We start from the raw sequence: 13,021 nt of genomic DNA, 5'->3' as shown, positions 1-13,021 counted from the left end.
TCGGGGCCTGTGAATTAGCCTGCCGTAGGGAGCCATCGTATACGTCAAGAAACGTGGGACGGTGACTTCAGGGCCCATCAATGGGCTGCTGGTTGTCAAAGACTCCCACGAAAATGATTCACACATGTTGGAGATGCATACCTTGTCTGATATATGGCTCATTTCAGGCTGTCTACGCGACCGTGCCAGGAAGGTGCAAATGGACCGTAAGCACCCAAGTGTGCGTGTGGGAGAGCAGTGTGCTCAGTGCTGACCTTGCACATTTCCTCTAGCGTGCCTCCTCACTCGGTAGCTGCCAACTACTGCTTTCAGGACTGTTGCTCCAGGGGACTAAGCAGTTTAGTTACATTCACAGAATTCTTAGCTCTAGAAAGAAAGGGAGGGTACAATGAGGATCCGAGGCCCCATTGCCCACAGTTCAGTGAAACCAGAAAAGGTTAACATTCCGTACTGTTCAAAGTCAGGAATAAATTGGTGCAAATTTCGCTTTTTAAATTTTATTTATTTATTGGAGAGACTGAGAATATGAATGGGCACGCCAGGGCCTCTAGCCACTGCAAACGAACTCCAGACACATGTGCCACCTTGTCCAGCTGGCTTTACAGTGGTTCTGGGTAATTAAGCCTGGTCCTTAGGCTTTGTAGGCAAGCGCCTTAAAGGCTAAGCCATCCCTTCAGCTCAACATTTCCTACTTTCTTGATACCTCCCTTCTTCCCCTGAATTCTCTCCTACTTTAAAAGTAATCTTGAGCGTCGGACATGGGGTGCACACCTGTAATTCCACAATTTGAGAGGTGGAGACAAGGATCAGGTCAGGGCTACTCTTGGCTACAAAGTGAGTTGGAAACGACCCTGGACTGCATAAGACAGTCTTGGGGGAAAAAGCACCTTGAAGGTTGTCTAGGACCGATTCTTCATAACCACTACTGTGCATTTACAATGTGACTCTCGCCGGGCGTGGTGGCGCACGCCTTTAATCCCAGCACTCGGGAGGCAGAAGTAGGAGGATCGCCATGAGTTCTGAGTCTCCATAGGTCAGCCTGGGCTAGGGTGAGACCCTACCTCAAAAAACAACAACAACAACAACAAAAAAAAAAACCCTGAAACAATATGACTCTCTAAGTCATCAGTGTCAGGGACCTTGATTTTATTTTAAGCTGGGTGTCTGTGGCCCCAGTTTTGGGAGGTGAAGACAGGATCTTACACTCCAGGACAACTTGAGCTATGATGAAACAGACTCTCCTTCCGCTGCTCCCGCTGGCCTTCAACTCAAGATCCTCTCGAGGAGCTGAAAGTCACAGCAGAGTGCCTATGCTGTTTTGACCCTTTCGTCTTCCTGTCACAGCAATCCTAATCCTCCCCATAGCCAAGGAGGAAGACATAAGCACAGCATTACATGCACTGAAACACTAAACACAGTATTTCTTTTTAAATTGTTCTATTCTGTTACTTATCTAACAATTTATAACTTCTGGAAATGAATGAAATGGTATGATTTTCCAAAATGAAATGTTTTGAAAAAATTTAGTGAATATGCTTAATAAAGTCTGAGAGCAGTGTGTCAGTAAAAACTAACACACATGCAACCTGTACACAGAATCTTTTTTTATATCTGCACGTGTCTATGGGCACACCAGGGTCTTTTGCCACCGCAAACACCAGACACGTGTGCTTTTTGTGGATGGTTGGCTTTATGTAGGGCATGCTAGGGCCTCATGCTACTGTAGAGGAATTCCATGCCCCATGTATGCATCTGGCTTTGTGTGAGTAATGGGAAGCCCCTGCTGCAAGCACCTTTCGCTGTTGAGGCATCTTCCTAGCCCTCAAACACCTGTCTTTAACACTGAGCCGCCTCCCCAGTGATCTAAGCATAGTATTTATTTTCATGCAGAAAGAGGGGGAGAGAGAATGGGTACACTAAGGCCTCCAGCTGCTGCAAACGAACTCCTGATGCATGCACCACCTGTGCATCTGGCTTTTTGTGGGTACTGGGGAATCAAACCCGGGTCGTTAGGCTTAGCAGGCATGCACCTTAACTGATGAGCCATCTCTCCAGCATGCTCTTCAAGTTGCAACTGTAAGCTTGTGGTTTCTATGAATGAGTTCAGTGAGGGCAGGGACTCAAGTCTGTGTTAAGCTTTGCTCCTAGCAAATACTTTAACCCGTAACAAATATTAAGTATGTTTACAGCAGGTATTCTTACAGGTAGAAAAAGTCATGACCAGGTACCTCTCTTTCCCCTCATGTCCTCTTAATAACTAGCAGCATAGTAAACATGTGAGAATCTTCTGAAATATTAATCTAATTGCTACCCCAATCCAGCCATGGTCTCTAGTGGAGCCTGGTAAAAAGGTCTTCAGGTGACTTTACCATTCACTCCGCGGTGCCCTCACACAGCACTCCATACACGGCAAGCCGGGCCTTCAGAACTTGCTTTTCTAAAGTTTTAGTTTGTCATGCACTGAAGGGCTTTTTTTTTTTTTTTAAAGGATCACTAGAAGTTGGAAATGTTGGGAAAGCAGGATAAAGGATGTCCAAGGAAGGGATTTTAAGCCAGGGGTTCGGCGCATGCTAACATGTTGTTGCCACAGTGCTACAGCCTCTGCCCAAGAAAGGGTTTTTCTCTTTTTTTTTTTTTTTTTTTGAGAAAAGGTCTTGCTCTGGCCCAGGCTGACCTGGAATTCACTATGTAGTCTCAGGGTGGCCTCGAACTCACAGTGATCCTTCTACCTCTGTCTTCCGAGTGCTGGGATTAAAGGCGTGTGCCAGCAGGCCCGGCTATGAAATAATTTTTTAAAATATTTATTTACTTGAGAGAGAAAGAGGGAGAGAGAATGGACACACCATGGCCTCTAGCCATTGCAAACGAACTCCAGATGCATGTGTCACCTTGTGCATCTGGCTTACGTGGGCCCGACAGTTGAACGGGGATCCTTTGGCTTTGCAGGCAAGTGCCTTAACCGCTGAGCCATCTCTCCAGCCCCCCAAGAAAGGCTCTTGATTAAAGAGCCGTCGAGTCTGTTTTGGGGAGCGCAAAGGGTGAACTATGGGGTCCTAAGGACTAGCTGGGTAATCTGGAAAACTAACCAACCCGTATTTCCTGGCATCAGCTGCCTAACGACAGCCACCTTTAGGGCCCAGCACACCCGGTGGTCTCCGGCTCGCGTCTGCTCCCAAAGGGGGCCCGCGGTGACCCCGGCTTCAAAACCAACCGTAGGGCGCTAGACCGCCACAGGAGCCTCTTGCCCCCGCTCCGCACACGCCACCGCCGCGGCCGCCGCCTTCCCTTCCGGCCGGGACCGCGCCGGCTTCCGGTCTTGCGCACTGGGCCGGAACCGCCCCTCCCGGTTGCCATGGGAGCCGGGGTCGGCCGCCGCGCTGGACTGTTGCCCCACGGCGGGCCGGCGCTGCGTGGAGCCGGGCCAGCGGGACCTCGGCATGGGCTGAGGCGGTGGCGGCTGTCGGGACGAGGTTGACGCGGGGCGACGAGCGAGCCGGGTCGGGGACTCGAGACGTGGGTGTGAGGAGAGGCCGGGCCGGGCCGGAGGCGTGGCTGGACCGCGGGCCCCGGTGTGGGTGGGACGGCCGGAGCGCGGGCGCCTGCTGCGGGCCTCGGCGGGGCGGGCCGGGCCGGGCCGGGCCGGGCCGCGGCGGGGGACCCTTCTGCAGCGTGGACCCCGGTGTGCAGGAGGGCACGCCGCGAGCGTGGGGTGCTGATGGGAGACCCGACGTCCTGGGGAGGGTTGGAGCATCTCAATGGAATGCCCACAAATGGGCTCGGTGGGGAAGACCCCTGTTTTTATACGAAAGTGGGGGTTTATTGGATCTATACATTACCCAGCTTGAAAGAATAAAAGCGCAGACGTTTAACGTTTTCCATTTCCCCCCCATTTCTATGAAGAAGTAGAAGCCAGGCTTGACGATGGAGATGTATGAAACCCTTGGAAAAGTGGGAGAGGGAAGTTATGGAACAGTCATGAAATGCAAACATAAGGACACTGGGCAGATAGTGGCCATTAAGATATTCTTTGAAAAACCAGAAAGATCTGTCAACAAAATTGCAGCAAGAGAAATAAAGTTTCTGAAGGTTTGTTTCTTTTGCCTTTCTTTTTATAGTTTTACTTTTTTGAGACAGGGTCTTGCTGTGTAGCCCAGGCTAATCTGGAGTTTGATTTTGCCTAGTGATTTCTATATAGGCCTGTGGCACTGTGAATGATAAAGTTCAGTGGGGAAGATTACAGAAAAGACATGAAGATGGGGAAGCATGGAGGATGGCAGGAGTCAAAGGTCAAAAGTCCAGTGCCTGCAGCAGTCGATAGAAAATTGAAAGACTCAAAGAGGCATCGTTTAGGAATTAATTCATCTTGGAAAACGGTGAATTTTAGGTGACAGGCATATTTAGCCATAGATCACTGGGTTTTTACAGATAGGGACTAGCACCGGGAGAAATCAGGGCAGTTTAGGTGTGACAGGTCAGCTTGAAGGAAGAACTGGGAATTGTGCAAAAGAAGTGTTAACATTCCTTGGGGTTTGGCTATGAAACTAGTGACTGAAGAATCCTTCAAAACACATGCATTTTACTCAGAGATCCAGAGGCTTTAATCTGATTTATGGTTTTTTGGACACAAAGTCCTGTGTGTCCCAGGCTATCTTCAAACTTGCTGTGTAGTTGAGAGTGACCTTGAACTTCTCATCCCCCTGTTTCCACTTCCCCAGTATTGGAATTACAGATGTGTACCACCATGCTTCACTCACGTGGGGTGGGGAATCGTACACAGTGCCTCGTGTACACGAGCTCTGCCAACTGAGCTACATCTCTCCCCCCTGGCTTATGATCTTGACACTGTGGTCTGGATGTTTTATATGTGACGAAGTGAGCAAATAGGTGCTTTTTGGCTTATCTTTGAAGCAAAACATATTACATATATGTATGTATGTGTATACACACACACACACACACACACATAAATGTAGGATGTGTATATATCAGGCAGATAGAGGCAGACAGAGAATGAGCACACCAGGGCCTCTGGCCACTACAAATGAACCCCAGACACATGTGCCACCATGTGCATCTGGCTTTACATGGGTACAGGGAGATTGAACTTGAGTCCTTAGGCTTCACAGGCAAACACCTTAACTGCTAAGCCATGTCTCCAACCCAAAAGATATGTTTTTATTTGAAATAGATAAGATGAATCAATATACTTTTAAATATACTTTATAAATAGAAGAGCTGTATTGGGCACCCGTGGACATTTGGAACTGTTCTATTTCTAGATAATGTAAAGTTAAGCCAGTGATGATTTTACCATTCTGAGAGACATGCTAGTACCCTGTCCCGATGACCTAAAACAATACTATAAGGCAATTGTGCACCATAGATGAAAAAACTCTTAATTAGAAGACAAGGCAATATACTTGCTCTTTCTTTAACTCTGTTGCATTTTACATGATTATGTTTTTTTTTTTTCCTGCTTAATCATTTTGTAACACTAACCAGTAGTGTCAAGAATACAGAAATGAACTTGAAAATGTGTTTTATTCTTACAACTGTTAAGCAGATTATGATAGAATGCCTTAGCTATTCTCACTGACTACTTGTGGACTTTTTCTCCTCCTCCTTTCTGTCCCAGTCTTTCTTATTTTCTTTTTTCTTTCTCTCTTGATTTGTTTCTCCCTCACCTTTTTTTTAAGGTAGGGTCTTATTTTAGCCCAGGCTGACCTGCAATTCACTCTGTATCTCTGGATGGCCTCAAACTCACAGTGATCATCCTACCTGTCTCCTAAATGCTGGGATTAAAGGCAGGTGTCATCTCACTGGCCTCTTCCTTTTCTTTTACACAGCATTTCACTATGTGGCCCAGACTGGGTTCAGCCTTCATTCTCCTGCTTCAGCTTCTGGACTGCTGGGACATGCTACCACACTCTGACATTATGGTTGTGGACTTTGTAATTTGAAATAATCTAATTCCGTTAAGAGATTTCTTGGAGCTGGGCATGGTGGCCCATGCCTTTAATCCCAGCGCTTGGGAGACAGAGGTAGGAGGATTGCCATGAGTTCGAGGCCACAGTGAGAGAGATTTCTTGGATCACCTAATATTCTTTTTTTAAAAAATATTATTTATTAGGGAGAGAGAGAGAATGGGTGCACTAGGGCCTCTAGCCACTGCAAATAATCTCCAGACGCATGTGCCACCTTGTGCATCTGGCTTATGTGGGTCCTGTGGAATTGAACCAAGGTCCTTTGGCTTTGCAGGCAAATGCCTTAACTGCTAAGCCATCTTTCCAGCCCTCACCTAATATTCTTAATTTAAAATGATTCAATTTGAATTAAATTCTTATCTGTTCGTATTTCATTAAATTAAAGATAACACAGAATATCTGTAGAAAGGTTGTCTAGAAATGGAGGAAAATAAAATAGGCAAATTAAAAGTGATATTTCAGGCTGAAGAGATGGCTTAGCAGTTAAGGCATTTGCCTGGAAAGCCTAAGGAACCAGGTTCAATTCCCTAGTACCCACGTAAACCAGATGCACAAGGTGGTGCATGTGTCTGAAGTTCATTTGCAGTGGCTAGTGGCCATGGTGTACCCATTCTCTCTCCCTCTCTCTCTCCTGCATTCTCTTTCTCTCAAATAAAATCTTTTTATAAGATGATGTTTCTAGGGTTTTCATGTTTATGTGAGAAAATATCTGATTCATTACCTTGATAAATCTTCCCTAATGCTTATTGGGTCAAATTATCCCTTCAACACCTTTGTCTTTAAAATAAAGACTAGACGACTAGACAGGAAGCCAGTAATTTTCCTTAGGTGAGTGACTAATACTGTAATGTTCAAGAGCAGTCATTTCTTTTCATGGCTGCCAGTATTTTATTGCTGCAGCTCTTGGGCACCTTGCCAAACAAGGCAATTGGAGGAAAAATAAAAGTATCTGGCGTATTTCGATATATTCTTCTATTAGTCATGTTCTAAGGATTTTAGTCTCTATTAGTTAAAGAAAAGTAAAAAGCAACAACAAAAAAAAAACACTGATATTGTGCCATGGGAATGAAGGCAGTTAAATAAAAGTATAGTTTTAAATGAATCTGATAGTGAAAATATATCCATTAAGTTTTGGTCCAAATGGTTAAATATTTTTGGTAATTTGGAAGAAAAGCTGAATATCACAAAATTTACTGTAGTAGGTCAATGTGTTTTAAAAAAATAAAATAAAATACATAAAAAGTATACTAAACCTTAGCCTGGAGAGATGGCTTAGTGGTTAACGTGTTTGTCTGTGAAGCCAAAAGACCCAGGTTCTATTCCCCAGGACCCACGTAAGCTAGATGCACAAGGTGGCACATGTGTCTGGAGTTCGTTTACAGTGGTGGAAGGTCTTGATGTGCCTGTATTTTGTTGTTTTTTTTTTTGTTGTTGTTGTTTGTTTATCGAGGTAGGGTCTTGCTGTAGCTCAGGCTGACCCGGAATTCACTAGGTAGTCTCAAGGTGGCCTTGAACTCACAGCGATCCTCCTACCTCTGCCTCCCAAGTGCTGGCATTAAAGGCATGCGCCACCATGCCCTGCTGATATGTCCATTTTCTATCTCTACCTGCCACTTCTTTCTATCTCTCTCTCTCAAATAAAATAATTAAAAAAAACAAACAAACAAACTTCACCTATCTCCTAAGCTTGATACATAGCCATTATTAGGTTTTTTTTTTTTTTTTTTTTTTTGAGTTAGGTCTCACTGTAGCCCAGGCTCAACTGGAATTCACTATGTAGTCTCAGGGTAGCCTCGAACTCATGGTGACCCTCCTACCCCTTCCTGAGCGCTGGGATTAAAGGTGTGCACCACACCACGCCTGGTTTATTCTTTTTTTTTTTTTTTTTTGAGTTAGATCTCACTCTGGCCCAGGCTGACCTGGAACGCACTATGTAGTCTCAGGGTGGCCTTGAACTCAGGGCACTCCTCCTACCTCTGCCTCCCAAGTGCTGAGATTAAAGGTGTGCGCCACCACACCTGACTTTCATTTATTTTTGAGATAGGGATCTCATGGTGTTGCTCAGGCTGGCTTCATACTCATAATTCTCCTACCTTAATCTCTCAAGTATCTGGGACAAAAGGTATTTCATTGCTAGTAGAATAGTAAAATGAGTAAAAATCACCACAAAATATTACACATTTATGTGAAGTTTCTGTGGTTGTAAATTGGTATTTCAAGCCAAGTGTGGTGGTACATACCCTTAGTCCCAGCACTTGGGAGGTTGAGGCCTACCTGGGGCTACAGAGAGAATTCCAGGTCAGCCTGAGCTAAGTGAGACTCTGCCTTGAAAAAAAAAGAAAAATTCAAATTGGTGTTTTACATGTCTGAAGAATTTTTTTTACATAATTTATATTCTTTTGATTATGAGGTAGGTTTATAATGACCCCTAAAACTTAGGATTTACTTTCTAGAGACCAAAATTAAGAAATAATTTGTATAAACTCTGATCACATGTGTAATGGTGTTGTAATCCATGTTGTGATCTCTCTCTGTTTGCAATTAACTAATTAAAAACAAAGCAACCAGGGGCTGGAGAGATGGCTTAACGGTGAAGGCGCTTGCCTGCAAAGCCAAAGTATACAGAGCTTACTGTGTGTATAGCCCAGTGAAGCACGTGGGGGGCTGGAGAGATGGCTTAGAGGTTAAAGCATTTGCCTGTGAAGCCAAAGGACATAAGGTTCGAGTCCCCAGGACCCATGTAAGCCAGATGCACAAGGGGCACATGCATCTGGAGTTCGTTTGCAGTGGCTAGAGGCCCTGGCGTGCCCATTCTATCTCTGTCTGCCACTCTTCCCTCTTTCTCTCTCTACTTGCAAATAAGTAAAATTAAAAAATAAATAAAGCAGCAGGCTGGAGAGATGGTTCAGCGATAAGGCACTTGCCTGCAGAGTCTAACCACCCCAGTTCAATTTCTCAGTACCCATGTAAAGCCAGATGCACAGAGTGGTGCATGGATCTGGAGTTCATTTGCAGTGGCTAGAGGTCCTAGAGTGCCCATTCTCTCTCTCTCTGTCTCTGTTTGCAATTAATTAGTTAAAAATAAAGCAACCAGGGGCTGGAGAGATGGCTTAGCAGTTAAGGCACTTGCATGCAAAGCCAAAGGACCCAGGTTCTACTCCCCACGATCCACATAAGGCAGATGCACAAGAGGTGCACGCATCTGGATTTTGTTTGCAGTGGTTAGAGGCCCTGGTGTGCCCATTCTCTCTCTCTCTCTATTTATGTATCTCTCAAATAAATAAATAAAAATAAATTTTAAAAAAATGTATAAAATTTTAAAAAATAAAGCAACCAAAAACTGAGTGTGGTGGTGCACACCTGTCATCCCTGCACCCTATAAGCTTGTCAGGTCCAAGCCAGTCTGGGCTACATGCTGTGACCTTGTCTCTAAAAACCAAAACAACAACAACCCAGAAACATAAGGATTTCTGAAATTTCAGGTGTTAACCTTAAGGTCAACCAAGTTAAGAAATGTTAAGGTGTTTTTTGTTTGTTTCTTTTTTTTCAGCAGCGTACTAAATTGCATTATAATCTATCACTTCTAAAGTCTTTAAAAATATTTTTATGGCTGGGCATGGTGATGCACACCTTTAATCCCACCACTCAAGAGGCTGAGATAGGAGAATTGCTGTGTATTTAAGGTCAACCTGAGACTACATAGTGAATTCCAAGTAACCCTGGGCTAGATCAAGGCCACGCCTCAAAAAACAAAAACAACAAAAAGATTTATTTGAGAGACAGAGAGAGAGGGAGAGGCAATGAGAGCACCAGGGATTTCTGCCCATGCAAACGAACTGCAGATACCTCAATCACTTTGTGCATCTGAGTTATGTGAGTACTGGGAAATTGAACCTGGGTAGTTAGAGACTTTGCAAGTAAGCACCTTAACCGCTGAGCTGTCTCTCCAGCCCTAAAGTTATTTATTCATTTATTTATTTGTATGCAGACACAGGAGAGAGAGAGAGAGAGAATGGGTTTGCCAAGGCCTCTTACCACTGTCAACAAACTCCAGATGCATGGGCCACTTTGTGTGCTTTTTGTGGGTATTGGGGAATCAAACCTAGGTCATTAGGCTTTTCAGGCAGTGCCTTAGCTGCTGAGCCATCTCTCCAGCTCCCCTAAAGGTATTTTAATAATCAAATGCCAACTTGAGGTAAAGCAATGTATCTCACTTTTTCAATAACTACTGCTCTTGAAATAGCTTATATATTTTTTTAAAGTAAGAATGTAAACCGGGAGAAATATCTGTTGAAATTAAGGAAGTGAGAATATTTCTTTTCTTTTGAATTACATAGATGTTATTTGTATAAATAATTATATTTGAAATAATCTTATATCTGTTCCTTTTGTCAATAGCAATTTCACCATGAAAACCTGGTCAATCTGATTGAAGTTTTTAGACAGAAAAAGAAAATTCATTTGGTATTTGAATTTATTGATCACACTGTGTTAGATGAATTACAACATTACTGTCATGGACTAGAGAGTAAACGACTTAGAAAATACCTCTTCCAGATCCTTCGAGCAATTGAATATCTTCACAATAACAATGTAAGTGCTTTGGAGAAAGACAAACTAGGATGGATATGGCTTGTAAGTGTCACTAAAGCATACTTTTCTCTTTATGAAGTTTGGTTAAATTCATTTTATGTACAATATGAATAGACATCCTGAAAATTGGTTTTGGGGATTTATTTTCAACATTTTGCTCAATAGAAGATGATGCAGTTGACTTTTGATTCCTTTGGACCAAATTTTTGATACCACTTTTAGTAGTGAAACCTAAATAGTAAATATGGGTAAGAAATGTTCCCACAAAAAGGCTCATTGAAGGGTCTCCAGCTGATGATGCTGTTCAGAGAGGTAACTCGTCTAATAACATGCATCAGCACTTTGTTAAATGCTGGATAAACTTTAGATAGAAGAGGGCTGAAAACAAAGGTGAAGTAGATGAAAACTACACAGAGAGCAGGAGAATTATATCATTGGCAATATTTTTTTCTGACAGGGTCTCACTGTATAGCCCAGTGGGAGGGGAGGGGAGCAAATGAGGTTACTGGAGGGTGAATCAGGTTAGAGTTCATTGAATACACGTATAAAGATGTCATAAGAAGACCCATGATTTTACATAATAGACACTAATATAAAAGGCAATAAGGGGGCTGGAGAGATGGCTTAGTGGTTAAGGTGCTTGCCTGCAAAGCCTAAGGACCCAGATCTGACTCCCCAGAACCCACCTAAGCCAGATGCACAAGGTAATGCATGCACACGAGGTCACACATGCGCATGAGGTGGTGCATGCATCGGGAGTTCAGTTGTAATAGCTAGAGGCCCTGGCTCATCAATTCTCTCTCTCTCTCTCTCTTTTAGTCTCTCCCATAAAAATAAAATTAAAAAGGCAGTAGAGCTAGAGATAGTGGTTAAGGTTCTTGCCTTCAAAACCCAATAACCCAAGTTCGATTCTCCAGTACCCACATAAAGCCAGATGCACAAAGTGGCACATGCATCTGGAAATTGCTGGTGTGCCTTTTCTATTCTGTCTCTCTCCTCTCTATTTCTGTCTTCTTGCAAATAAATTTAAAAAATTTAAACACAATAAATAGAACTGTGTAGATGGTTTAATGGTTAAAGATTCTTGCTTGCAAAGCCTGCTGGGCAAGGTTCAGTTCCCCAATACTCATGTAAAGCTGGATGCACAAATGTTATATGTGTCTGGAGTTGTTTATAGTGGCAAGAGGCTCTGTTTCAACTCCCCCCACACACATACATTCTCTTGCTTTTTCATATAAACAAAAGTTTTTACAAAGTGAAATAAATAAATAAGAAAGCTGTTTAACAAGTACTGTGTTGAGTTTCTTTGGAGAAAGTATCTGTTAATAATCTTTCCTAATTATGGGCCATTTTTGTGTGTACCATAAGGTTTTTGTTGTTGTTGAAAATGACATTTAAAATAATATGTAGAAACTCTGATGTCCTTCTATCTCTCTTAGATTTTGTTGTTGCTCTTTATTGTTGTGGTTAATATGTTTTTGCCCTCCTCCACCATCCATGCCAAAGTGTAGATGAGCTCAGTACTGTACAGATCTTGTGAAGGTAGCATAGTGTTATTGGAGTTTATCTTGTAACATACATAAATACTTTGTTAAGTGCTGAAGAACATTTAATGGTATGGCTAAACTACATGTTGGCTATTGTATTCACCAGCTGATGATGATATTTTTTTGTCAGTTTTTGGCATTTATGAATAATATTTCAATAAACATTCAGGTAGTAATTAAATTTGTATTTATTTGTGTGCATGTAACAGGTATGTAAGTTTGTATGTATGAGAGTGGGCATGTACAAACCATGGAATGCATATGGTTAGAAAAAAGCATTTATGTCTTCTTTGCTGGCCCACGTCATTTGAGGCAAGGTTTATCTATGACTAAAGTACACCTTCAGAGAAGGTACTCTACCTCCGAAGCACACCTGCAGTGAAGGTGTTCTACCACTAAAGTACACTGAAATAAATGTAGTCTACCTCAGAAGTACATCTCCAGTGAAGGTGATCTACCTCAGAAGTATATCTCCGGTGAAGTTGATCTACCTCTGAAGTACATCTCCAATGAAGGTGATCAACCTCAGAAGTACATCTCCAGTGAAGGTGATCTACCTCTGATGTTCATCTCTGGTGGAGGTGATCTACCTCTGAAGTACATCTCCGGTGAAGGTGATCTACCTCAGAAGTACATCTCCAGTAAAGGTGATCTACCCTTGAAGTACATCTCCAGTGAAGGAGATCTACCCCTGAAGTACATCTCCAATGAAGGCAATCTACCTCAGAAGTACATCTCCAGTGTAGGTGATCTACCCTGAAGTACATCTCCCATGAAGGTGATCTACCCCTGAAGTACATCTCCAGTGAAGTTGATCTACCTCAGAAGTCCATCTCCAGTAAAGGTGATCTACCCTTGAAGTACATCTCTGGTGAAGGAGATCTACCTCTGAAGTAC

The 13,021-nt window shown here is 43.2% G+C and overlaps 1 protein-coding gene across 1 annotated transcript in view; it reads left to right on the top strand.

Moving 5' to 3' along the window:
• Positions 1-3,433: 3,433 nt before the first annotated feature.
• Cdkl3 (cyclin dependent kinase like 3) overlaps positions 3,434-13,021 on the top strand; it is an 80,826-nt gene continuing 71,238 nt past the window's right edge. Inside the window, exons 1-3 of the mRNA XM_045153673.1 lie at positions 3,434-3,571; positions 3,901-4,086; positions 10,383-10,577. Of these exons, the coding sequence (XP_045009608.1) occupies positions 3,922-4,086; positions 10,383-10,577 (360 nt within the window). The 5' untranslated portion in view covers positions 3,434-3,571; positions 3,901-3,921. The remainder of the gene's footprint in view (positions 3,572-3,900; positions 4,087-10,382; positions 10,578-13,021) is intronic.

Source organism: Jaculus jaculus, chromosome 6 (assembly GCF_020740685.1).
Source record: "Jaculus jaculus isolate mJacJac1 chromosome 6, mJacJac1.mat.Y.cur, whole genome shotgun sequence".
In the NCBI taxonomy this organism is placed as follows: domain Eukaryota; kingdom Metazoa; phylum Chordata; class Mammalia; order Rodentia; family Dipodidae; genus Jaculus; species Jaculus jaculus.
Note: the sequence above shows the minus strand (reverse complement) of the source record. Positions and strands in the feature narration are given on the sequence as shown.